Here is a 26,278-nt window from a genome sequence, read left to right on the forward strand (position 1 = left end):
AAATAGTGTTTAAAATCAAAATATGTTATTAAAAATACATATGAAAATACATATATAAAAGTGCTTTTAAATTGAAATAAACTTGAACAGCGTGTTTTCATCTTGTGGCATAATAAATATATATATTTTTTGTGATGTCACCTCTGATTGGCCGATACCTCTGTCCATAGAATGATAGAATGAGGGAATGATGCACAATGTATTTAATGTCATTCTTAAGAAGGTTTGTAAACCTATTGGTGAGAGCAAATGGCTTTACAGAGTGTGTGCGCTCTTAGGTATGTACGAAGAATGTTGGCTTTTTAGCATTTTTTTTTTTTGGGGGGGGGGGGGTATTTTGGGAGCTGAAACCTCTTTTAGTGGATTTTGAGAATTTCAATGAAACTTGTCTATATAATCTTATATTTTTTATGTTCGAACGTTCGTAAGTTATGATGTTTTGTGAAATGCTTAGTAATTCGTAAATATGACTTACGCAAAAGTTACGAAAATTCGTAAGTTACGAAGCTTTGTGAAACGGTACCCTGATGATTTATCTACTATAGATATGATATTGAGGAAGATAACGACTTTGTTGATGATGATGATTCATATCAGTAATCTATTGAAAACCATCTGGTTTGATGAATTAAGCTTTCAAAACCATTCATCCAAATGGACAGACAAACATGCAGGCTTCCTTAGCTTATAAACATTAGCTACAACATAGAATTTATACACTGTAAAATTCTTGTTTTTTATTACATAATGAGATAATGATGATGGTGATATGATGATGATGGTGGTGATGATGATGATGATGATGATGATGATGATGATGATGATGAGATGATGATGATGGTGATGATGATGATGATGATGATGCAGTTCATTGATGGTTACATGAAATGATGAGAATAAATAATTTTGAATAATTGATAGATTTCAACAGTGAAAATATTAGAAAAAACAAAAACAAAAACAAAAAACAATACAGTACTTTCTTAGAACACGAACATCTTTTTAACACAGTACCTAATATTTTTTATTGTCGGTTGCTAGCTGTCATACAGTAGAGTAGCAAAAGAAAGTTGGTTCTCTGCTGGTCAAACATTAACTTGATTGTCATTAAAAATGATTAGCATCAATTAATTTACAAACTATATATTAAAGTGTTGGTTTGATTACCCTTTTTTCAATAAATCCTAAACGATAACACCAAAGCTAAAGACATAAAGGTTACAGTTGAGCTACATAAATGAAACGAGTTATGTCCCCTGATAAAGAGATTACTAACATTTTCTTCAACAGATGGCGCGTGTGCCCTACTGTTTGTGCTTTCACTGCACGAAAGAGTTCTGGACAACAAATGTACACAACCTGCCAGCACTTGTATTTCACAAAATGGAACAAGCGGATTACAGGACACGTGAGCCAATATTTACACTATTTCTATTTGTTTTTATGGCACATTAGCTGCAGTAACACAATTCCGAGGGTTTACATTCATAGTAGTGTAAAAACCTTTGTTAAGCCTAATGAAATTATGAAATGCGAGATTTGGTTTTAGCGGAGACGTTATTTTCGTAACTTACATTTGTACATTGTATGTAGATTATCTCCTGTCTATACATAATATTGTGTAATGTATCATAGTGTTTTTGTTTCCTTTGAATTGTAACAAATTTTCAGTACTTTCAAGCAGCTACAGTAGTATCGTCACGTTGTCTTGTCAAACATGAATGAAATATATCATTAAATATTTAGATCATTTTCTTGCACGACCAACCCACAAGTGTTGCAGTAGCTACATATGTACATGTATATTGGCCACATGTACCCACAACAGTAGCAGTGTAGGTTAATGCAATGTAATGTGATAGTCAAATTAAAAACAGACTTATAATATCCATTACAAATGTAATAATTATTGATGGGTGTTAACTCATCTATTAAGAAATTCATGTTTTGAATGATATTATTACTTGAATAAGTATTGCTTCCTTGTTCGGAGATTTGTAGTCTGAGGATTTGTAGTCTATTTTTTTCAGAATCTAATCATCAACACTCTGTGATCATGCATAAGACATCTGCTGATTTCCAGAATTAAATGACAGGTATTATTTTTATACGAAAGGTTGATAATTGGCAGTATGAAAATACCTGTTTAAGTGTAAATTGCAATTTATACATCATACTATCATTTAACTTGCAACTCTCTAAACGTGATGTATGTGCATATTAAATTGACAATCCAAATAATGTATTTTAAAACTATTTACAAGAAAGAAAGTACTTTTTTACTTTCAAATTTATATCTTCTTTATTTTCATTATGAATATATGCCTAAATACATGTACCGGTACAGTTCATCTATGCATGACAAATCCCTATTTATATTATATTGAAATTTATGTGTACATCACAGGAAATTAGTTCTTTTAAATCAACATACATGTATTACGTCATTCAAGTTTCAAGCAAATCTATCCAGCTAGAAAACTACATATTTATCCTCTAGATATTTTGTTATTCTTTTTTTTCCCCATTAAGATGATAAGATATGACCTTTAGATTAAAATCATTTTTTTCAGCTGCCATGTGTTTAGAGAAAGATGATCATGACATCACTCTAAACTAGGACAATGTCTTCATCCCGTCGTGTACAACATGACAAAAGGTACTCATGTACAGAACATTATTATGCAGTTGATTTTACATAAACTAATTATGGAAAGAAAATTAACAAATAAAATCCTCATTTCAGAAGATCTTTCATACACCAATGATTCAAATGAAAATAGTGGGTAATTTATCTTATAAGAACAATTTCCATTTACAGTGTATCTTTTATTATGTATTTACATACAATTTATGTACTTGTATGTTCAATATATAAAAAAATGTGTAATCATTATACATGTACATAATACTGTTATTAAAAAAATTGTATTAGATGTTTATATAAAAATTGATTTAATGTTTAGCGCTTTATTTTAGGAGACTTGATAGTCTTAAAAAGGATAGTGTCAAGTTGAACCAGGATGTGGAACATTTACAGGATGCATTGCTGCTGCATCAGCGTTACCAGGAGGAGGAAGATACGACAGTTAAGGGCATGATTAGGTACAGTTCAACGCATCATTTTTAACACAGGAAGCTGGCTGACTAATCACCATACATGCAAGATTACATGCATGACAAAGTGCAGGAGTTTCTTTATCTTTCAGGAGAGATGGTACAATTGCAATTTCAGGGGATACTTTTCTGTACTCTCTGTATGCTATCTAATGTAATTTAGCCCAAATCAGGAGGTAGCCAGGTTTAACCGGCAAAAATACTGGGTACTGCCTGATACTGGAACTCCTGCAAAGCACCAATCAAAAATTCTCAACTTGTACATTTTGTAATGTTGACTTTATCCTGTTGTTTTTTAGAAAATTTCAGTGTTATTCAGGAGCAAATGTATCTCTAAAACTGTCTTTAATTTATTGTAGATTCAAATAATATGAATATCTAAACACAAAGTATACATTTTATAAAGTTTATAAGAAAATTGTGTTTTACATTTGGCATAACGTTTACCATGTATATATATATAGACATCCTTCATTGATTCTTTGTTTACTCTCCTTTACAGAAAGGAGATTGGTGGCTCCATCTGGCAGCATGGCGGAGCTGGCAAGTTACGGACATACAAGTCTACAAAGGATCTTGCTGATCCTTATGGGATAGGAACTCCGAAGTCAAAGTCTAGAGAATCCAATACAGCCAAGGGCACCAGGACAGTCATTGATCGTAACAATGTTAAACAGAATGGTGTAACTGGTAGGTCTAGACCATCCAACAAAAATGGTCTGTACAAAACTGAAGGGAGTAGGCATGATGACGAAAATAATTCTTATTACTCTACAAAAGATAACTTGGACAGGTTTAAGGTGAAAGAACCAATTGGAAGAGATTTGTCTCCGGGATATGAAAGTCCTGGAGAAATCACAGGTGGAAAGGACGAGAGTAGGACGATTGGAAATTATGACTTGCAAAAAATGGAAATGTTAAAAAGCAAAGTGATTCAAAAAGCTAGTGCTCATATGATCACACGTAAGAGACCTGCTGTAAAATCGAAAGATAAAAATCCTGATCACAAGAAAGCTATCGTTGAAAATGTTTCTTCAAAAAGAGTGAAAAGTGCACTAGTGAGACCACGGCGAGAAAATAGCAGAGACAGAAAAGATGTAGATATTAAAGAAGGAAAAGTACTGAAAGAAAATAACAAACAACAGACAACACATGAAATTCAAGCTCTGACAAATTCCATTGAGCTTGAATCTACGGAAAATCAAAAAGAAACTCGCAGATTAACTAGTCCTAAGTTTCCAAAACAGACTAACAGAATACTTGTAGGGGATTCCAATTCTGGAAGCAAGTCACCATTAGGAACTAATAACCAAGCTTTTGTTCATAACAAAGATCTGCAAAACAGCTTTCATTCACCACATTTAAGTCCAAAACAGTCGCCAAAATGTGACCCAGATGTGCATTTGTGGTTACGAAGACTTGGATTACTAGAAGAGGAAAAGTATGTCGAAATATTTGCCAAAAATGAAATTGACATGGAAGAGCTAACATTGCTTTCTCCAGAACACTTGAATAATCTTGGAGTAGTGGCAGTTGGGGCATTTAACAAAATAGTGCGAGGAATTCAGGAACTACAGCAAAAGTCCAGTCTTATTCATGAAAGTTCTTCGTTAAAGACTGATAAAAAGTGGTCACATTGGGAATCTAATACATCGGATGATCACTGTCCATCAGTGTCTGAAGTTGACTGGAACCCTAAGGATCCTCCAGATAGGACCACACCAACACTATGGCAAAACATATCTATGCAAGTTTCCAGGGGAATAGCTAATGTTGATAAGATATCTGACTTAAGAAATACAAACAGCCAAGATTATGTGTCCGATAAGGTTAGTTCTCATTCGTCTGAACCTAATCACTTTGATAAAATAATTGTTTTGGAACATGAAACACACAATGAAAAATGCAAACCTTTTGAAGAAAGCAGTAGTGGTAAAAAAGACACAAAGAAACTTGACATCAATGGAAATAAAAGGATTTTATCACGATCAAATAGTTTCAGTTCCAGAACATCAACATCAAAGCCACCAGTAAAACGAGAACAGGAAAGGACGAGCAGGAAGGACACGGAGAAAAATTCAGTAAAAAAGAAAAGTGGTCAAAGTAAGTTACAACCTCGTCCTAGGTCAAGGTCACTTACAAGAGGCGGGAGTATAAGTAAAGCTGATGGGAAGACCTCTACTGTCGCTGAAAAGTCAAAGCAAAAGACGGTCACTCAGACCGATGTGGTAAAAGTGGTTTCTGTGGATACGAGTGGGCAGCAGAAGAAACAAGAAGGTAACAGTAATTTTATGTGGACGATACACTCTGTATTACATGTACATAGGTTTGATTGGCAATTACAATTGACTTGTGATTATGATTTCAAGATGGAATTTCTGGTTCTGAATCAATTTGAGAAAAGTTGTATGTGCTTCAAAAAACATCTTTCCTGTAACTGTGTAACTGCATGAACATTCAAGAATGAATTAAACTACATACAATATATGATATATATAATATCTTTGCTTTAATTGGAAGAGACAAAGATCATTAGGATGATGTGTTAAATTCCAGAATTTTTCTATATATTTTAGGGAAAAAAGGTACGGTAGATAAAGAACATTATAAAATAGTGACATATTAAACGATTTTTTTTCACTACTTTTATGTACATTAATTGTAATTCAAAATTTGTTTAACAGCTGTCAATGCTGCAGCTAAGCGTCTTGAGGAACGGCAGAAAATGGAGAAGGAATTTGAAGAAAAAGAACAGAAGTTAAAGGAACGAAGAAAACAACAAAGGGATGAATTAGCAGCCAAACATTTATCTCGAGAAAAGAACAGGGTAATGTTGTAGTAATAGTGCTGTTTTTGTGGGTAGAAAGCTGTCTCAGTGTTAAAATATTATGATATACACTGTATTATCATGGATTCTTTACTGAATGTAGCGAGGTCATTAATCTGTTTATGATGCCTTTAAGGAAGAAACTTTTAAGTTCCATTTATGAACAAATGCTATTGACAACCAGTATCAAAAGATGACAGTCATTAAATATATAGAGATCATATTGGATTTGTATGTAACATAAAACTACATGATTTAGGATTTATGTATGATTTTTTTACTGCCTCTGAAAACAAGTTTAAATTGTGCAAAAAAGAAAAGACGTTGCTTGAGATACAGTGTGTATTTAGAATAGGTGTTGTTAAGTGTTGTTGATGTTTGTATTGCGAGAAGGGCCACAATGGCAAAGTGCTTAAGATGTCTCAACACATTACGGTACTACGAGCCATCCACCTCTGAGTCATGAGTTCAAATCCCATGTGAGGGCAGTTGCCAGGTACTGACTGCTGGTTGATGGTTTTTCTCCGGGTACTCCACCAACAAAACTAGCTGACTGGTCTTTACATGACTCTTGCTGTTAATAGAATGACATATATATATATGTAATAAATACCAGATTGCATTTAGAGCAAATGAGTAAATGTTATTTATATAGAGTGTAGATGAGTGTTGTTTATATTTTGATAGAGAGCAGATGAAGAAGAGACTGATACTATGGCACACATACAGCAATGGGCATCTGACGTAAACAACCATACTCTAGCGGATCTCCTGACGGTCAGTGTACTGGACACTGGAAGTCATACAGGTCAGTTCCTTCTGGTAAAGTAAATAACAGCCTGGGTTGAATATGGTATATGTATTTTGCATGTTGAATGCTTAATCTTGATATTATTGATATCTTTTGATATTATTATAATAGAATAACTTTACTTCTACATTGTAGATGAATCTGAGGCTATGGGACATACAGTTAACAGTGCCAGTGTTCAAAAAGAGGATGGGTCTAGACCTGCGTATAGTCGACGTGCCCCTAAACCATCCTGTCGGCAGAGTCTTGCTTTGCCTCCAAGTACTAGCGACATCACCAAAAACAACCCTGGTAAGACTCTTTGTGAGCAGATACATCTGTATTGGAGGATACATCAATAAATCTATCCATTATTAATCTTGTCAAATATTTCAATTTACTTGCAAACTTGTAAAAATAGTGGTAAATCTATTTCTTGTCTAAGTACTTAAAACCATCTAAACCCTGTAAACATGATTGCAGGTATCTTCTAAATTTTGATCTGCTGTCAATATATTTGTTGTGATGTTGAATCCTATGTATTTCTTGTACAGATAAATTCCTCGTGTCATCCTCATTGAGGATATCTTCACGGCCTCCAAAACACAACACCACAAAACAGGGTTCCTCCACCGCTGTAAGAGACTTGGAAGATCAGGTAAATAATCTCTATAGTGACTAGTGATAGACTATACCACCCAATCATTGTAGTGACATGATTCTGTTCCCTTCATGTACTATTTTATACTGATGCAAGTCCACAGAGCATATACTAACTTATAGGTCAAGGTGTCCTGGCTTTCTTCTCCTAGTCTTCTGCTTATCGGCCACTTGTTTGAAAAGTACTTGAACACTTCTTATAAGGCACTGATCGAGTGAGCATTACCATACTATGTATGTTTATTATTTGCTTTGACCAGATTCTTGTTCTGGCATATTCTTCAATCTCCAAAACTTAGCATGTTAAATAGACAAAAATGTTTTTTGATTTTAAATCAGTTGAGCTTTCATTACTATATCAAGAAATTAAAATAAAAAATTCACTATTTTGAAGCAACAAAACATATCAAGTTGCATTACCGGGTATTACATATCATACATAATACCAACTTTTCAACCATCTCTCATACTCCTGGTAGTTCTTTTGTGAGTATTGCCATAAACAGAGGCTGATATGCCTCAGTTTTGGTGTGCTGTTATATATGATGCCTGGTTAAGTGGCTGAAGTTTTGATACGTGTATCCTTACAGATCCAGTCCCTCCAGGAGCGGGCCATGTCGGGAGAGATGATCACCATGGACCTTGTCAGGGATCTCCAGAACCGATTGGTCCAGGTGGAGACCCAAGTAACCAATCAGAAGTTTGATTCCAAACCGCACTCAATCAACCAATCAGCTCCAGACAAACATAGCACAAAATTAAATTTAGACGACGATTTAACAAAGTTGAATCTTACCTCTAACAGTACCTTGTTTGAAGAGACTGCAACAGATCTCCATAGTAACGAAAGTGACAATGATGTTGAAGACAATTTCAGTATGATGAAAGAACCAATGAAAATAAAGAATACTTATGGAAATACAAGGTCATCCACTACGGTTTCTATGAGTATGAGTAAGCAAGCATTACTGTCAGAGATCAAAAAGGAAAAGGCACAGCACAGAAAACAGATCAGGTAAGTTGACATTATAAATGAATTAAGAATTTTAAAAAATGGCATAAATTATATTGCACTACAATTATGAAATTTAATCTACTTTGTTCTTGTGGCTCTGTAGGTTAATCTAAGAATTCCATACTAAAATTATATAAAGCTGATGTGAATTGCACTTGTATGGACTTTGTCTCACTGTCAAAGGTTACATTTGAATACCTGGTAATCACTTTTAGCTTTTAATGTAGACTGATGGATCTAGTGGTATACATTTATCTATTAATTGATGGATTCCTCTTTTAATATAATGAGATTAGGTCATTTTGGCTCATTCAAAGTCGATGTAATTAGTTACTCAATTTTTACGGCATTCTAGTTAAACATCTTTTCTGGGCAACTACATATGAACTAAGCAAGGCTGTGATAGTGTAAGAAATATAATTTTCATATTCTTTTAATATAGAGGTTTATAATCGCTAACCAAACGTGTCAGTACTAATAATCAAACCCATTACACATATATTTTTTCTAGGCATCTGAATTCCGAACTGAACAGAATACGCCAAACTGAACCTGTACGGAGTATAGAGGTGGATCATGATGATGTAAACTTTGATGAACAAGGTAAACAATCGTTTCTACTACCTCTGTCACTTTATATTGAATGATTGATTAAAATTCTGATCTTAATTAGTAGCTTGTATTTGATAGACCTAATAGGTGAGGGGACATTCTCACGTGTGTACAAAGGTCAGTACCAGGGGTCAGAGGTCGCAGTAAAACAACTCAAGATTCCACTCTCGTCTCAGGACAGGAATTACTTCAATGCAGAGGTAGGTAAAGGGGATTTAATAAGATTCATTTTTATATAAAAAAGATTTGATTTAACTGTTACCTATTAATTTAACTGTTAACAGTCAATGATTTTTAGCTACATTTGAGGAAGAATAATGAGAAATTTTGCTGTATTTTTCCAATTTAATGTAAATATTTTCCCAAATAAAGAAAAAAACTCTATAAATATACATGTTTCTAAAAAGATGCAATGTATTGTTTTCCCAATTTTAAGATACAGGACCCTTAAATCATTGAGTAAAAAATCATTGACAGTCAATACTGCCTATCGAGAGCTGATAAGTTACATTTAATATGGATATACATGGAATAACTAGTTGACATGTGACAAATGGTATACATGCACACTTATATATTGTTTCAACATCTCCATGGTATTAAAATCAGTCAGTTGCTATGTAGACTACTGACTGTAGAGAATAATTTTTGTTCCTGTAGGTGAGCCTGCTGCGTGACCTTCGACACCCACGAGTGGTGTTACTGATGGGTGTATGTAGCACCAGTAGACTCCCACTGATGGTGTTAGAGTACATGGCCAGAGGCAGTCTGTATCACCACCTACACAACACCACTAGGTAAGTTATCTCCCCTATTATGGTAAAACTATATAATTATTTTTTCATTGTCTCCTAACATAACCAGGTGGTACCATCTACACAACACCACCAGGTAAGTTATCTCCCCTATTATGGTAACACAGATAGATATGATATCATTGTCTCCTAACATAACCAGGTGGTACCATCTACACAACACCACCAGGTAAGTTATCTCCCCTATTATGGTAACACAGGTAGATAGGTTATCATTGTCTCCTAACATAACCAGGTGGTACCATCTACACAACACCACCAGGTAAGTTATCTCCCCTATTATGGTAACACAGATAGATAGACTATCATTGTCTCCTAACATAACCAGGTGGTACCATCTACACAACACCACCAGGTAAGTTATCTCCCTTATTATGGTAACAACAGATAGATAGACTATCATTGTCTCCTAACATAACCAGGTGGTACCATCTACACAACACCGCCAGGTAAGTTATCTCCCCTATTATGGTAACACAGATAGATAGGCTATCATTGTCTCCTAACATAACCAGGTGGTACCATCTACACAACACCACCAGGTAAGTTATCTCCCCTATTATGGTAACACAGATAGATAGACTATCATTGTCTCCTAACATAACCAGGTGGTACCAACTACACAACACCACCAGGTAAGTTATCTACCCTATTATGGTAACACAGATAGATAGGCTATCATTATCTCTTTACATAACCAGATGGTACCATCTACACAACACCACCAGGTAAGTTATCTCCCCTATTATGGTAACACAGATAGATCATTCTCCTAACATTGTACACTCCAGTAACATAACACAGATAGAATGTATACCATAACTACCAACAACACAACCAGTAAGTTATCTCCCCTATTATGGTAACACAGATAGATAGGCTATCATTGTCTCCTAACATAACCAGGTGGTACCAACTACACAACACCACCAGGTAAGTTATCTCCCCTATTATGGTAACACAGATAGATATAGGCTATCATTGTCTCCTAACATAACCAGGTGGTACCATCTACACAACACCACCAGGTAAGTTATCTCCCCTATTATGGTAACACAGATAGATAGGCTATCATTGTCTCCTAACATAACCAGGTGGTACCATCTACACAACACCACCAGGTAAGTTATCTCCCCTATTATGGTAACACAGATAGATAGGCTATCATTGTCTCCTAACATAACCAGGTGGTACCATCTACACAACACCACCAGGTAAGTTATCTCCCCTATTATGGTAACACAGATAGATATGATATCATTGTCTCCTAACATAACCAGGTGGTACCATCTACACAACACCACCAGGTAAGTTATCTCCCCTATTATGGTAACACAGATAGATAGGCTATCATTGTCTCCTAACATAACCAGGTGGTACCAACTACACAACACCCCAGGTAAGTTATCTCCCTATTATGGTAACACAGATAGATAGGCTATCATTGTCTCCTAACATAACCAGGTGGTACCAACTACACAACACCACCAGGTAAGTTTTCTCCCCTATTATGGTAACACAGATAGATAGGTTATCATTGTCTCCTAACATAACCAGGTGGTACCATCTACACAACACCACCAGGTAAGTTATCTCCCCTATTATGGTAACACAGATAGATAGGCTATCATTGTCTCCTAACATAACCAGGTGGTACCAACTACACAACACCACCAGGTAAGTTATCTCCCCTATTATGGTAACACAGATAGATAGGTTATCATTGTCTCCTAACATAACCAGGTGGTACCAACTACACAACACCACCAGGTAAGTTATCTCCCCTATTATGGTAACACAGGTAGATAGGTTATCATTGTCTCCTAACATAACCAGGTGGTACCATCTACACAACACCACCAGGTAAGTTATCTCCCCTATTATGGTAACACAGGTAGATAGGTTATCATTGTCTCCTAACATAACCAGGTGGTACCATCTACACAACACCACCAGGTAAGTTATCTCCCCTATTATGGTAACACAGATAGATAGGCTATCATTGTCTCCAAGCATAACCAGGTGGTACCAACTACACAACACCACCAGCTAAGGTATCTTTGTTAATTAATATTACGGTGTAAGGCCTTTATTAGACAGTTTGAGGTAGGTTATTTCTAGTACTTAACATACCTCATAGTTATTTGTCCCACCTGAGGCAAGGATCATCCTTTAGATTAAAATGATTTTGTGTGATATTCTAGATATAGTCATATTAGATAAGAAAAATCTCTTAGTAGATTTGGACATCATAGCTATATGGATAAGGAATGATTTAGATGTTCTATTTACAATTACACATATTTTGTATTTTGCTAACTTGTCAACAGAGAGCCCCTGGATCACGCTGAATATTTCCGTATCTCCCACGACATTGCCCTGGGCATGGCCTATCTTCATCAACAGAAACCGGCAGTACTTCACCTTGATCTAAAATCGATGAACGTCCTCATTTGTAGTAACGATCGTGCAAAGATAGCTGACTTCGGCTTCTCCAAATTAAGGTTAGTCGAGCTGAAATTTTTGTGAAGTTTGGCTGGTGCTTTAGGAGGATAATTCCTCGGTAGCTTGTTAAAGCATTAGATCTCATGTGGTTGTGTTCTAAGTATTTTACAAGTGTTTACACATACCAACAATTAACAGTATAACAAAAAGTATACATTTATATTGTATTGTCTAAATTTGCTTGAATAAATTTCATATTTCAAATTGTATTTTTAAATTGTTTCATTGATTTTGATTTTTGTATTTGTAAAATAATCTTTTGTTTTTGTATGCTTAAATTGGTATGATAGTTATTTGGATTGTTTATAGTCAGACTTCAGTAGGTTGTTAAACTATACCAATTTTGTATTTAGTAAATAATGTAACCTCATCATGCCAGAAAATATTGATATGATAACAAAAATTATATTGCTTTAAAATTTAAATTGCATTTTATCTGTACGTAACTTGTGCTCTATAATATAAGAGTAACTCAATACCAAAATCATAGCCTTATGTACTATTAGGCTTAAAGTAATTTTTGAAGATTCAAAAGAAATACAGTATAGTTATTATTACACATTAATTATAAATATGAATATTTGGATAAGTTTTCACTTTGTTATCTTTCAGACAAGCACCGCTACAGCTATTACAAAAGTACAAATGTCACAAAATTTTACTGCTGCACGCAATACTGTTTACTAAATTCTCGTATATACACAATACACAGATGTGGTGTCCTCTCACTCTTGTGGTGTCTGTGTGTGGCCGAGTTTGTGGTGATCACTTCACACATACGCTAGTTAGATAACTGCTACAGGGGCTAGATTTACATATTGTATATAGTCAGTGTCTGGTTTACATGATAAAGTGACTTCAATAAATAAAAGAACTTGTATATAAGATCAATAAGGGATATAAAATCTGATTGTCAAACATTTAAGATATTCACTATGAAATAAAATATAAAACTGAAAGTATTTATCATGCAGTTATTCTATCTTAAGATTTACTAAGTTAAACTTCCCATGTAATATGCAAATACAGAATACATTTAAAAACTGTTGACAGATGTTAAGGAAATACTATACATGTAGAATCTCATGATAGCAGCAAGTAAAAGTGAATCACTGTTGCATGATAATTTTAAACCGACCTTGTAGTACTATACTTGACTACAATAAGAACATCTTGGTTTGGTTGTCTCAGATTGGACGTACATATGTACCAGTGTTTTGGTGATTCTGTTGCATGCATAATTAGTTGAGGTTTAGTGGGAAATACTGACTTTTGGGCTTTAGCTTGATTATACTCCTATAGTTCTTTCTTGTTTCTTATTCAAATAAAATGTAATATAATTAGAAATAGATTTGTAATTTCAGTTCTCTCCACCAGTATAGTTTGTAATAATATAAAGTGCAGGTTTAATTAGCAGATGCAATAAAAATGCACACCTTCCAACTTGAAGAGACATTTGTGTCATACCTAGCTTTAATGTGTGCAATAAAACATTGTATTATACCTACTTTAGAAATATTTAATAAGTTGGCATATCATACATGAAGAGATACAATGTATGCTCTTAAGAACTTGATTTTTAGCTCACCTGGCCTGAAGGGCCAGTGAGCTTATGTCATGGCGCGGCGTCCGACGTCCTTCGGCGTTCGTCGTCCGTCCGTCCGTCATCCGTCTGTCCGTCAACATTTCATTTAAATCGCTACTTGTCCTAGAGTTCTGCATGGAATGTAACCAAATTTGCCCACAAACATCCTTGTGGGAAGGGGAACAGAACTTGTATAAATTTTGGCTCTGGTCCCCCGGGGGCAGGAGGGGGGTGGGGCCCAATATGGGAAATAGAGGTAAATCATTTAAATCGCTACTAGTCATAGAGTTCTACATGGATTGTAACCAAATTTGGCCATAAACATCCATGGGAGTAGGAGAACAGAACATGTATAAATTTTGGCTCTGACCCTCCAGGGGCAGGAGAGGGGGCCCAATAGGGGAAATAGAGGTAAATCCTATAAATCGCTACTTGTCCTAGAGTTCTGCATGGATTGTAACCAAATTTGGCCACAAACATCCTTGGGGGAAGGGAGACAGAACTTGTATAAAGTTTGGCTCTGATCCCCCGGGGGCAGGAGGGACAGGGCCCAATAGGGGAAATAGAGGTAAATCCTTTAAATCGCTATTAGTCATAGAGTTCTGCATGGAATGTAACCAAATTTGGCCACAAACATCCTTGGGGGAAGGGGAACAGAACTTGTATAAATTTTGGCTCTGGTCCCCCGGGGGCAGGAGGGGTGGGGCCCAATAGGGGATTTAGAGGTTAATATTAAAATTCCTTCAGAAAAGAAACAATGAACCTGTATTCAGAACATTACTTTGCATTACAAACCAGGTGAGCGATACAGGCCCTCTGGGCCTCTTGTTTCCTATAGACTCTTGTTTATTTCAAAGGGTTAAAGGTCAAAATCCCCATCCGTATAATGAATTATATTGGTTAATGCCAAATGAAATTGAACTTTCAGAAGCACTTTGTGACTCCTCAACTGTATAAAGAATTATGTAGGTTAATGCAAGATGAAGTTGAACTTCGAGAAGCACTTTGTGACTCCCCACCCGTATACTAAAGAGTGTTACACTGTGTGCACTTTCGCAGTTTGTTGCCAAATGATACACTGAAGCTTTTTGGGAATTGCTTCTTTTAAAAAGTGCATGTTGCTGCTTATTTCTGATTCAGTATAATGGATATCAAACATTTTGTCAAATGTTTGATAATACTGGTATACTCCTGGGAACAAAAACCGTTTCTGTGTGTTATCATTCAAGTTCTGTTGGTCTATATATTCACAATTCACTGTTAAGGAAACCATTGCTTAAGAATGTTGAATATTTTCATCCAGGAAGATCAATTCAATGACACTGAAAAAAAAAGCTTGTGCTGTTGTAATAGTGTTTATGATAATTTCTTTCTTTTTCACTCTCATGTCACTCGATTACTATCACTAAGCCTATATCAGTAGAACATCCTGTTAAAAGACAAAGTAAATATAAGTTACCTGCTCATACAGAACCTATAACATACTTCATCTAAGTACGGTATAAGTACCGTAATTTAAAGATGATCTTATATAATTATGAACTGATAGTTTGATTCAAGATAATCATGATTTGTAATCACAGGTACGACGCTAACTTAAAGGCCACAAATACATCGAAAGCCAAGCCAGTACAGGGTAGTCCTGCGTGGATGGCGCCGGAACTTCTAGAAACAGGGGAGCTAACTCCAAAGGCTGATGTCTACAGCTTTGGAATTATACTGTGGGAAATGTTAACAAGGAAACAGCCATATGATGGATGTTCAGTATTCCAGGTAAACTTCTGTAGTAAAATGTGGGATAAAGATTGGGCATCTTGTTATTTAGGATCAACAACCCTATGATTTATATGATGTACTCCTGGTTGTCAGCTATCACATAGTGGAATAAGAATGAAGATAACAATTTGAAACCTAGAAGTGGATAGACGAATTATTTGAAGATGATTGTAGTATAAAGGAGAACTAAGATATGGTGAATACAGCAATACACACTCAGATAGTTTTGGGATGGTCATGTAGGAGAATCGTTACAGGATTGTGGTTTTGGGAGGAATGATTGGGTACTGAAAGTTTTTGGTTTGTAAAATTTTACAATTATGTGTATAGCATATGAGAATGATGCTGAAGGCAATGATATGGTAATATCTGTTTGTGAAGTAGAGAGTGACATTTAACCGTATCTGTTTTTGAAGGTCCTTGAGAGAGTGAGATTGAACAAGAGGCCTGAACTCCCCTCAGCCTGTCCAACAAAGCTGGCCCAGTTTATGCAACAGTGCTGGGCTCCTGTTCCATCAAAACGACCTCCCTTCAAGGTAAAGGGGTTTTAAGTTTATTAAATCACTAAATAGTTATATTGTCAGCTGAATTAAAAAAATATTGTACGGGTACAAACAAAGTTCTTGATTAATGATTTTCAAGCCTAAAAATTTCATAGTTAACAAACAAGATGGTCTTCTGTTTAATAAGTTCATGTACATTATATGAGATAAGAAAACATATCAAGATTTGAGTCTCTTTGGCATCATTTATAATACATTTATCTTACATTATATATTTTGGTGTCAAATTTATGTAGTGTCTAATGCAGGGGAGAAAATTCAGGGTAATGAAACATTAAAAGAAACAAAATATAATGTTAATAAAATGATATTTGTTGGTGTCAAAGGAGTAGATACGATAGGACCAGTATTTGGCCTTAATTTTTCAGGCCGAAAAAATATTAAATTTGATCCACATCAATTTCACATCAAGAAATACTCTCATACTTGCCATTCATCAAAACAACTTTTTGTAACCATGTACACGATGTGCTCCACCTATGACGTCATCAAATTGATGATTTTCCTCTTCTCGCCAAATTTTGCTAGAAATTCATCATCTTTAGGTTAGAAAAGGCTTGAAATGGATTTGGCCGCCACCTTGGAGCAACTTTATATTTTGCATGGATATGCGTAAATACACGATACACAACGTGTGAAAATCTCTTTCTGCTCCACGAAGGCGGCCACATTCATTTTTAGAGAAAACCACTCAAAAAGTATGATTTTTCAAGGATTTTTGTGAAAATTGGCGGGAAACTGCCTGTTGATGACGTCATAGTGAACATAATTGGCACATGCGAGATATTTTCAGGATGTAATGTGTTAACAAATGTATTAAACAGTTATATGGCAAAATATGTTGTCCTTTACTGGAGAATTATTTTTGGGGCTGGCATATTCGTGTCTTAACGTACCTTCTCCTTTATGAAGTGTCTAATGTAGGGGAGATAATTCATGGTAATGAAGCATTTAAAAGAAACAAAATATAGCGTAAATAAAATTATATTGTTTTTGAATATTTTGATTTGTAATTGATATTTATCAGGATGGTTTTATTATGTTTTTGCATTGGCTGTTTGATATAATGTAACATGGTTGTAATTCTATACCTTGTTACTACAGGAGATACTTACACAGCTAGAGGACATGACCTTTCCCTCTGAGTGGCAGGATCTATTTCGTGCGGCAGGAGTTCCTCCCGAGGCACTGGAAGATGTTCATTCCACACGGACTCTCATCAGTCTTGTCACAAACTCTCTAGACACTGCTGATGCTAAAAGTCTTATAGAGGATATAAAACTCAAGCGGTCGTTTGGTACATACTCAGAATCGGATGATAGACCAAACACATCAAATCAACGCTCGCCGTCACCAAGTCATAGTGACGTCACTAGCAAATCAGTGGAGGTTAGGCCAACAAGCTCCAACAGAAAATCTCAGGATCTCTTAAATGAAGTTCTTCAATCAAGAGACATGAGTCCAAGAAAAATAAACACTGTTCGGTCTCCAAGAGAACATTTTGCACAGATGAATATTGAATCACAGCGTAAACCAATGGAGCCTCTAGTCATTCCGACGGCAAGAGACGACAGCTCTCGAGGTACACCTCGATCTTTAAGAAGCAGTCGGAGCTCTCCTGATATAAAACCTACAGGAAGTTGTCAAAGTTCTCCCGATTTGGCCAGTCATAGGTCCCTGAGGAATAGTAAGGATGCCTGGAGTAGTCCGCGGGATTTTAAAGATGAGATGGAGAAAGTGAGAAATAGCATAATAGCAGAAGGTCAAAGGTCATCAAGAAATAGTGCAGAACCTGATAGGTATCAGCAGAACAGTGCAAGACAGAGCTTGACAGCTACTACTGTAAATAGTACTAATGTCAAACGTTCATATGATGTGAAAACTCCTGTGCTATCTAGCTCTCCAAGAAAGGAGACTCCGAGAAAGGATATGAATTCTTCACAGTCTAATAGTAATAATTTTAACTCCAGAGATTTGAGTAATACTTCTGCTCTTTCGGCGACTTCTACAAAAGAACAAAGTGATAAGAGATCACAGGTGATACGTGGGTCACAACAAAGAGACAGCATGGAGGTCAGCAAGAAAAATGGAGATGTAAGAAAAAGTCTTAAAAGTGATATTTATATTGGTGGTGAAACTGTGAGGAAAGGAACATCATCTGTAGATTTACATCAGAATTTACTAAGTGAAGTGAGAAATAGCAAAAATATCTTAAAGAAAAGTGGACAGACATTGACTCCAAAATCCAATGGTCAGTCTAGTATACAGGTAACGCCAAGGTCAGGGAAAGAGGTCAAGGATTTCCAGCGTCAAGTTATAAATACAAGGATGTCGCTGAGAAAAAGTTCACAAAACAGTCCACCATCTCCAGCAAGCTTGATGGAGGTTGACCCACGTGGGGCGGTGATCGATCATTCAAAATCACCAATCCCTGTTCTGCCACAGACTAGTAGGACTATCAGTCGGGATAGTCTGAATATGTCACAGGATATTGAGATACAAAGTGTCGACAGTATTGATGCTGATAGTTTGGATTCACCACAGTTAAGGGACAGTTTGGAGGACAATTCCGGGGACAACTCAAGAACTGTTTCTCGACCAAGTCCCAGACCTAGCACAAAGCCTAAACCTACTGGATTGAAAAATGTCAAAAACACCACAAAAAGTTACAAGTCAGAAGGAGTAGATGAAAAACCCCAAAATGGAACATCTACAAACTGGATGACAGAATTGAGTAATAAACTTCAAAACCTTGGTCAATTCTCAGATCAGGAAAATTCACCTGATGAAATGGCATCAGGCAAGATACCTTCCTCAAAGTCAAAGCAACAAATATACAAAACCGATAGGAGAGCAAACAGATCTACAGGAAATCAGTGTCATGCCACCACCGTCAAAACAAAGAATGTTGATGATGCATATTCACAGGCAAAACGTGAAATATCTAATCAAAGTCAAGTAAAGATACAAAATGGTAGAGGGACTGTGACATCCCCACCCTCTCAGGTACCCCCACCCCCTCCACCTGCCCCACCCCCACCCCCTGTGCTTTCAGCGACAGGTGGTAAGAAACAGATTGTTAAGCCTGCCATTGTCTCAAAGGACCTTCCCCAAGCGTCGCGTGCAACCAACCGTGGATTGCAGTGTGGGGTTCCTCCGATGGAAAATATGGACAATTCACCACTGTTGGTGAAGTCTAAGGATTTGAGAGATCAGAAAGAAGTCCTACAGTCAACATCCAAGCCACACCCTAGTCAGCTCCACGACCTCAAACACGTCAAGAAGAGTACAATGGTGTCTATCGCAGAAATACTCAAAAAGGTATGTTATTTTTCAATCAGATTAAAATCAGACCTTCAATATGCTTACGTAAGTGTATTGAAGGTCTGATTTCAATCAATCAGATTTGGTATTTTTGTGTCTGTATAGTTTTGCCTTTATTTCATAGGCTGAAAAACTGCTTCTTTTAGACGTTTGGGGCTTATGAGAATGAAATACTTGAGCTAACTCCAATGTCTGACCTATAGTTCTGACGTAGGGGTCAGACCTCAGGGATCGGCCGGATGAAGAATTCATCTTTGGTTCAAGGAGCATGCCAACCAGACATAGACCATACCTGAAAGAATAACATGACATTGTATAGAGATTAAGACAGACGATATTAATTCATCACCCCTGAAACTCCATAATGGACCCGTCTAGTCTTTGATTTCGAAGAAACTAACAGTGTTTTCAGGCGTGAATAAGTATTATAAGATAAATAAATGTAATTTTATAAAAAAGATAAAGTGTATTGAGTCTACCACATGGTCAAGTTAGTTTTGCAGTAACCAGTAAATGATTTTTTAATGCATGTACATTTATATGTACATGTAATAGTCCTCTACAAAGTAAAATATAATTGAAATTATATTTGCTTACTGCTATTTACTGCATGATGTTTTGAAAATGTCTTGAAATTGTGGTGATGTTTTAAAATTTATTTTTAGGCTGTGTCCAACAGAAGGATGGCTCTTGGAGAGGACCCTAACAGTCCACCACAGTCTGTGGCTAGTAGCTGGTCACTCATGGATGACTGACCAGTCCATGTCACAGATGACCACACAAATGTTTGAAGTAATATTTTATAATTTACAATTTTGATGACAGTCAATGTCAGTAATGGAGTAAAATAGCTAAATATTGTAAAGTAAGAGTACTCAAAACACCCATCAGATTAGGTATCTTTTTAAATCAGACAAAAATATGTGGTGTTACATGTACCTGTTTGGAATTTCTCTCAAACTTATTGTAAACAACATCAAATGTGTTGTGAAACACCTTTTTAACTGGGCTAGAGTGTTTTCACTGCATGATGTATAAAAGGAAAAATATAAGTGTACATGCATATGGAAATTAGTAATATCATCTGATTCAATTAAAGCTCTGTATTTTCAAATTTTCTTAAATTGGCTTTTTAAACAATAAATGATAATTGTCACAAATTTTTTAATCACATTTTAACATTTTTTTGTGTTTTTTTTTGCCAAGTTAAATTTTCTGACCAAAAAAAAAGACTAGTGATATGTGTTTTCATGTTCATAATGAGGTTACAATTTCAAATTAGAAAATTATTATCAAATAGCAAATATATCTGAAATTAAGCATATGTGAATACTGGTCTGCTCATTCTTTTTTTCTATTTTAGTTAATAAAAGCCATCAGATTTGTTCTCAATGTGACAATACCTGCTAGTACAGTGTAATTATAATATTCCCATAAAATTGGAATATTATATCAAAATATGTTATGAATATATATTTTACATTAAAGATATGTTTCTACCGTTTTAAATGAACACCTATATGTCTTTCAGTAGTTTTTTAAAACTACTGTATTTCTGATTGACTGTTTTAGTTTCATACTGTTTCAGACAGATATCAGATACCAAATAAATGTATTGTACTAACCACTTAGTTGTGTGCAAGTATGATTCATGTGATGATCTGTGTTAGAAAATGTTGCAGTCTTAATGTATATATCATACAGGATTTTCCAGATGGCACATGATCCAATCAAACGTAAGTCTGTTGGATACGATTTACTTCAAATGGTAAATATGGGACAAGGAAGTAATTCCAACCGTGTGGACAATACAAAATTGTCAAATTTCCAAGGCGATCTGCCCGTTTATCAAGACATACGAAAACCAACACGATATCATATATACATGTATACATGTATATATGATGCAAGTGTGAGAACATGAAGTTGAGCATGGTGAGGCAAATCCAGGGGGAGACAACTGAGAATGTCATTCTGGCAGTGTCAGCTGTGTGATGAGTGTTGTTGAGAAAGTCTTTGTAGTTAAAACACGAATACAATGTATAGATAGAATGCTTTTATAATGTGAACATTGAACTATGGCTATCTTCACTAGAACTAGGCCTATAAAGTTTGCTTATAGATAAATAATTACTTGTATTATTAAATGTGTGTGTTGTGTACGCGCAGTTAGACAATTAATGTATAACAATAGATCTAGATGTACTTTGGAAATACAATTGTGTCAAAATGCTTTATAAAATACTAGTTCTATGTGTGATTGTAAGCTTTAGCCATATATATATATATATAAGTAACACATGTTGTAATTATTTAGTATATATTTTATCAGTTTCTTGTAATTATTGATAATATTCTCCCTCTTCACATTGTTACCTGTTTTTACTACATGTACATTTCAGTAATTTTACACTTTAAGATACACATGTTTGTATGAGAATGAAAACTCCCACCTGTACCTAAACTGTACATTTCAGTAATTTTATACTTTAACATACATATGTTTGTATGAGAATGAAAACTCTCCCACATGTACCTATATTGTATAGAATCTTTTATCATTATGTTATTTTGCTTTAATTTTCTTATCATATTGTGTTCATCAGTTACTTGTGTCCGTCCAGTATATAATCTTATATATGGTAGATAAATAGGTTTTATTATATGTGTCCGTCCTTATTTACTACTTCAAATTGTATGTATTTTTTTTTTCTACGATTCATACATCTAAGTAATCTATATTTTGTCTCTTTTCTCTTGTTACAACATTCCATTCAGAGGTACTTCATTATAAATATGCCTCACATATCATGTTTATCATAATAAAATGAAAGCGCTAGCTACCTCTTTTATAATGTATCCATGGTTTTCTAAATTGTTTACCAATTATTTCTATTTTCTGTTTGTCCTTTGCTGTGGTTTGGTAATTAATTACATACATTTGTAATTATTATAATAAAAGATATATTGTTACATGCATATATGTCATCATAGAATATTTCTAGAAAATTTTACAATACACATTCCAAAACTACAGCATTTAGATTTTAGTTTATTTTAATATATGTTTGTGCATGATCTTTTAAAAGTCTATATTCATGATATTGAATCACCTTTTTCACGCCACATGCATTTGTATGGAAGGTTTCTTATCATGAAACTACGACATTCCAATATCACTTCTAGTCACTGATAATTCTAGTTGGTTATTATGCACAATTCTGTTAAGTTTTAAACTTATTTTTTTGGGGATGCTGTTTATGATTTTAGATAATCTACTGAAAGTTAGAGTCTCATCATTTTCATATTTTCATAAATTTATTTGCATTGAATGAAAAATGATTTGTTAATTTGTATAAGTATGAATTATTGATAAAATGTAGCCTTTCAATATGTAAACATATTGTCTTATGATGCGGTTTTTGTAACACAAACTTCAAAGGGAGGTAAGCAGGAAAATATTTGCTTTAAGATATTTTGTACTTCTATTAAAAACTGTAATTTTTTCTTAACTTTGTTTGCCACCTGTTTGTATTTTATTGTTGATTTGAACACTCTAGTTTAAGTTTTAATTGGATGGGGAGAGGTAAGCATTTATTCTTTAAATCATTATTAATGATGTTAATTTGTGTAAGTAGTAAAGTTTTTATTCAATAGATAATCTTGTATTCAACCAAAATATTTCATATATGAAGAAATCCATTATTAATACATTAAATTTATAGGGAAAACTGCCTTAGACATTTAACACACTGAAATTCAGTATATCGCTAGACTGGAAATTACAGGTGCTTTAAAATGATCATACATTTAAAACTGGCTTTTGTATGTAAAATTTGGGATCAACTTTAATTACCTATAGCTGCGTCAAAGGGCATTTACACGGATTTAAATACATATGTGTACAACTTAGTGTATGTTTGGTTAAACACGATTAAGCTTTGGCTAGGTTAGCTTCAATCATCATTTTGATAGTGTACCGGTAAATGTTTGGTTTTCCATAAAAGCCTTTAGGAAATTGTCAAAAGCAGTTGAACAGAATTAGTAAATTCTTTGTAACTTTACATGCAGAAGCTTGTATATATGCCGAATATGGTTTGCTATGACAGATAGCAGTACTTTAGACATGAAGTTTGCGTTTGGTTTTTGATAAGTTGAAATTATAGATGGAAAAAAAATATTTGTCTTGACGAACAATAAAATACATGAAGACTTCGGGTGGAATAGATGAATTTGTGTTAACATCGTTCATCTGAGTAGCCTAAGAAAAAAATTCAATATTGTATTTAATTCACCATGATTTGTGTTACATTTTACACACAGGTGTTGTGTGTAATTGTGTTGAAATTGACTGTTTGGTACCCTGGGAAAGTGGTCTTATTAAACAGGGTTTTTATATAGAGGTGGTCTCTAAGGCAGGGTTGACTATATATGGTACCAATATGTTGAATTCAGAAACAATAAACCAGTTGTTGCTATTTATGTTTGAATCATGTAGCAGTTGTGTGCAATATTTAGAGTTGTTGATAACCCATTAATTATAATGATCAGTTTAACAAACTTCAAAAATAGAATTTCAATGAACCCAAATTTGTTGATTACAGGTGTGACCTCTAGTTTTTCAGACACCTGTTAGACATAGGCCTTGTAGGTATTTGTTTTGTTGCTTTCTTATGATAGTTATTTGTTTGTTCTGGTCACAGACAGGTGTTTAGTTTATGTGTATTACGAAATTTATGGTACAACAACAGTTAATAAGTCCTATATCATGTTTTTGCACTTTTCTTTCCATATGATTTTCAAAAATTGAAATTGTATAAAATCCTTGCAGATGTTCAGTTCCAGGAAAAGATTTCTTAGAAACCGTTAATTAAAAGTAAATATTAGTCTCAATAAATCTTTTTTGTAAACATAACATTCTTCAGGACAATAATTCCTTGTAAAGGAGGTTATAATTATCTTCATTTGTGCCTGTTACTTTTATATACATATGTACATGTATGTATTTTAATTTACATTATCAAAAGACAAATTTAGATTCAGATCATTTTTTACAGTAAGTACTTGCCTATAATTGCCGTTATTTTGGTACAATTTTGTATGATAAAAATACATCTTACATGTGTGTAAACCAGGAAGGTGCAACTGACACAATGTGATATTAAACCCCAAATGAAAAGTTTTAAAATTCAAAAGCTGCCTTCTTGTCGATGATCAGTGTCTTGCTACATATATACGTATGTTCTACATGTACACTATATCTGTCTGAATTGTTTTGTATGGTTTACATATATCAACTTTTATACATATGTGTTTATTATAACATTTTGGTGTTACATATAAATTATATATATCAATATGTAAATTATTTTATATAGTTGTTTATCAACATACTCAATAGTTGTTTATCTTGCTATGTAGCTACATGTAGATCTGTTCACATTTTAATAGTAAAAAAAAACCCTAAGGATTTAATTGAGGCTAGCTGTTACACACATAACGTTGGCCATGTTTGATGGTAAAGCTCTGCCATTTACAGAGGTAGATTTCTCACTATGTGTGTTGGTGTATGTATAATACATGTAGTTAATACTTTTAGACATCTGTGGCTAGGTTCTCTTTTTGAAATGAAAATGTTTGCTTCAGTCTAATAATGAACAATTTCTAAAAGTTTTTCAGAGTGTTTCTTGACTTTCTAATACAGTACTAAAATTGTAGATAGGCCTGGTCTATTGTGAAAAAAGACTAGCTTCATTCTACTCAAAAAATTCAATTATCAAAGTAAGTGATTACCTAAAAGTGATGTTTTGAAAAATTTGATAAAACATACTTTGGATGGCATGTATACACACAAATAACACCTTAATTTAGACCTAGAATTCATATTGCAAAACCTAAAAAAATTTATTGTGAAAAGTTAAAAACAAATTTTCTTCAAAAACTGAAAATCTCAAACAAGTATTAAAAGGTAATCTATAGAAATGGAACTGTATCAGATTCGAAATTAGTGCAAATAGTCTTTAAATTACCATAGTAATTTTCTGATTATTTTATATATTCTTTAAAGTTTTGAAAATATTTTCTTCCAAATTGTAAACCTTAAATCCTGATGTTAAGACAGCCGTGTCTACAACATTTATTTTCAGGAGTTAGGTGTAATTGTTAATGGTTTAAAGTTAGCCAATCTTGTGAACAACTTTGTGTATACTTATGATTATAAAGAGTTAAAAATAAATCACAAATACTGAATAACTGTTTTATTGTTGTTTTTTGTATATTACAGAAAATTCTATTTTTACATCATGAAGATTGAAATGAAAAACTTTCAGGACTTAATTGTCCTATGTTACTATAAACACATTTTCCATGCACAGGTGTAAATCACAGGTAAAAGCTACATCTAGTCAATTTGAGCAATTTAAGAGTCATAAATGGATTCCTGACACTGAGAGTAGCTGTATTCCTCATTTTCAATCACATAAGATATTGGGAAACATCTACAGTGTAGTAGAAACTTGTATCAACATCCAGTCACATAAGGGAACATCTACAGTGTAGTAGAAACTTGTATCAACATCCAGTCACATAAGGGAACATCTACAGTGTAGTAGAAACTTGTATCAACATCCAGTCACATAAGGAAACATCTACAGTGTAGTAGTAGATACTTGTATCAACATCCAGTCACA

General features: G+C 34.4%; 1 protein-coding gene across 1 annotated transcript; it reads left to right on the top strand.

Moving 5' to 3' along the window:
- Positions 1-1,308: 1,308 nt before the first annotated feature.
- Positions 1,309-25,732, top strand: LOC138327937 (uncharacterized). The gene is made up of 18 exons (XM_069274421.1): positions 1,309-1,408; positions 2,031-2,096; positions 2,574-2,659; positions 2,980-3,105; positions 3,620-5,394; positions 5,802-5,944; positions 6,632-6,752; positions 6,891-7,046; positions 7,289-7,392; positions 7,985-8,409; positions 8,921-9,012; positions 9,100-9,221; positions 9,682-9,818; positions 12,167-12,340; positions 15,510-15,699; positions 16,119-16,238; positions 17,370-19,586; positions 20,255-25,732. Exons 3-18 carry the CDS (start codon positions 2,625-2,627, stop codon positions 20,342-20,344), a joined length of 6,027 nt encoding a protein of 2,008 aa, XP_069130522.1. The 5' UTR covers positions 1,309-1,408; positions 2,031-2,096; positions 2,574-2,624; the 3' UTR covers positions 20,345-25,732.
- Positions 25,733-26,278: the final 546 nt, after the last annotated feature.

This window comes from Argopecten irradians, chromosome 7 (assembly GCF_041381155.1).
Source record: "Argopecten irradians isolate NY chromosome 7, Ai_NY, whole genome shotgun sequence".
NCBI classification, from domain to species: domain Eukaryota; kingdom Metazoa; phylum Mollusca; class Bivalvia; order Pectinida; family Pectinidae; genus Argopecten; species Argopecten irradians.

What these genes read in the sequence shown, in the direction of transcription:
- LOC138327937 (XM_069274421.1), top strand. Translation starts at nt 2,625, where the DNA reads ATGTCTTCATCCCGTCGTGTACAACATGACAAAAG. An exon ending in CAGCACAGAAAACAGATCAG is followed by an intron (nt 8,410 to 8,920) that starts GTAAGTTGACAT and finishes TATTTTTTCTAG; the next exon opens with GCATCTGAATTCCGAACTGA. An exon ending in TCGCAGAAATACTCAAAAAG is followed by an intron (nt 19,587 to 20,254) that starts GTATGTTATTTT and finishes ATTTATTTTTAG; the next exon opens with GCTGTGTCCAACAGAAGGAT.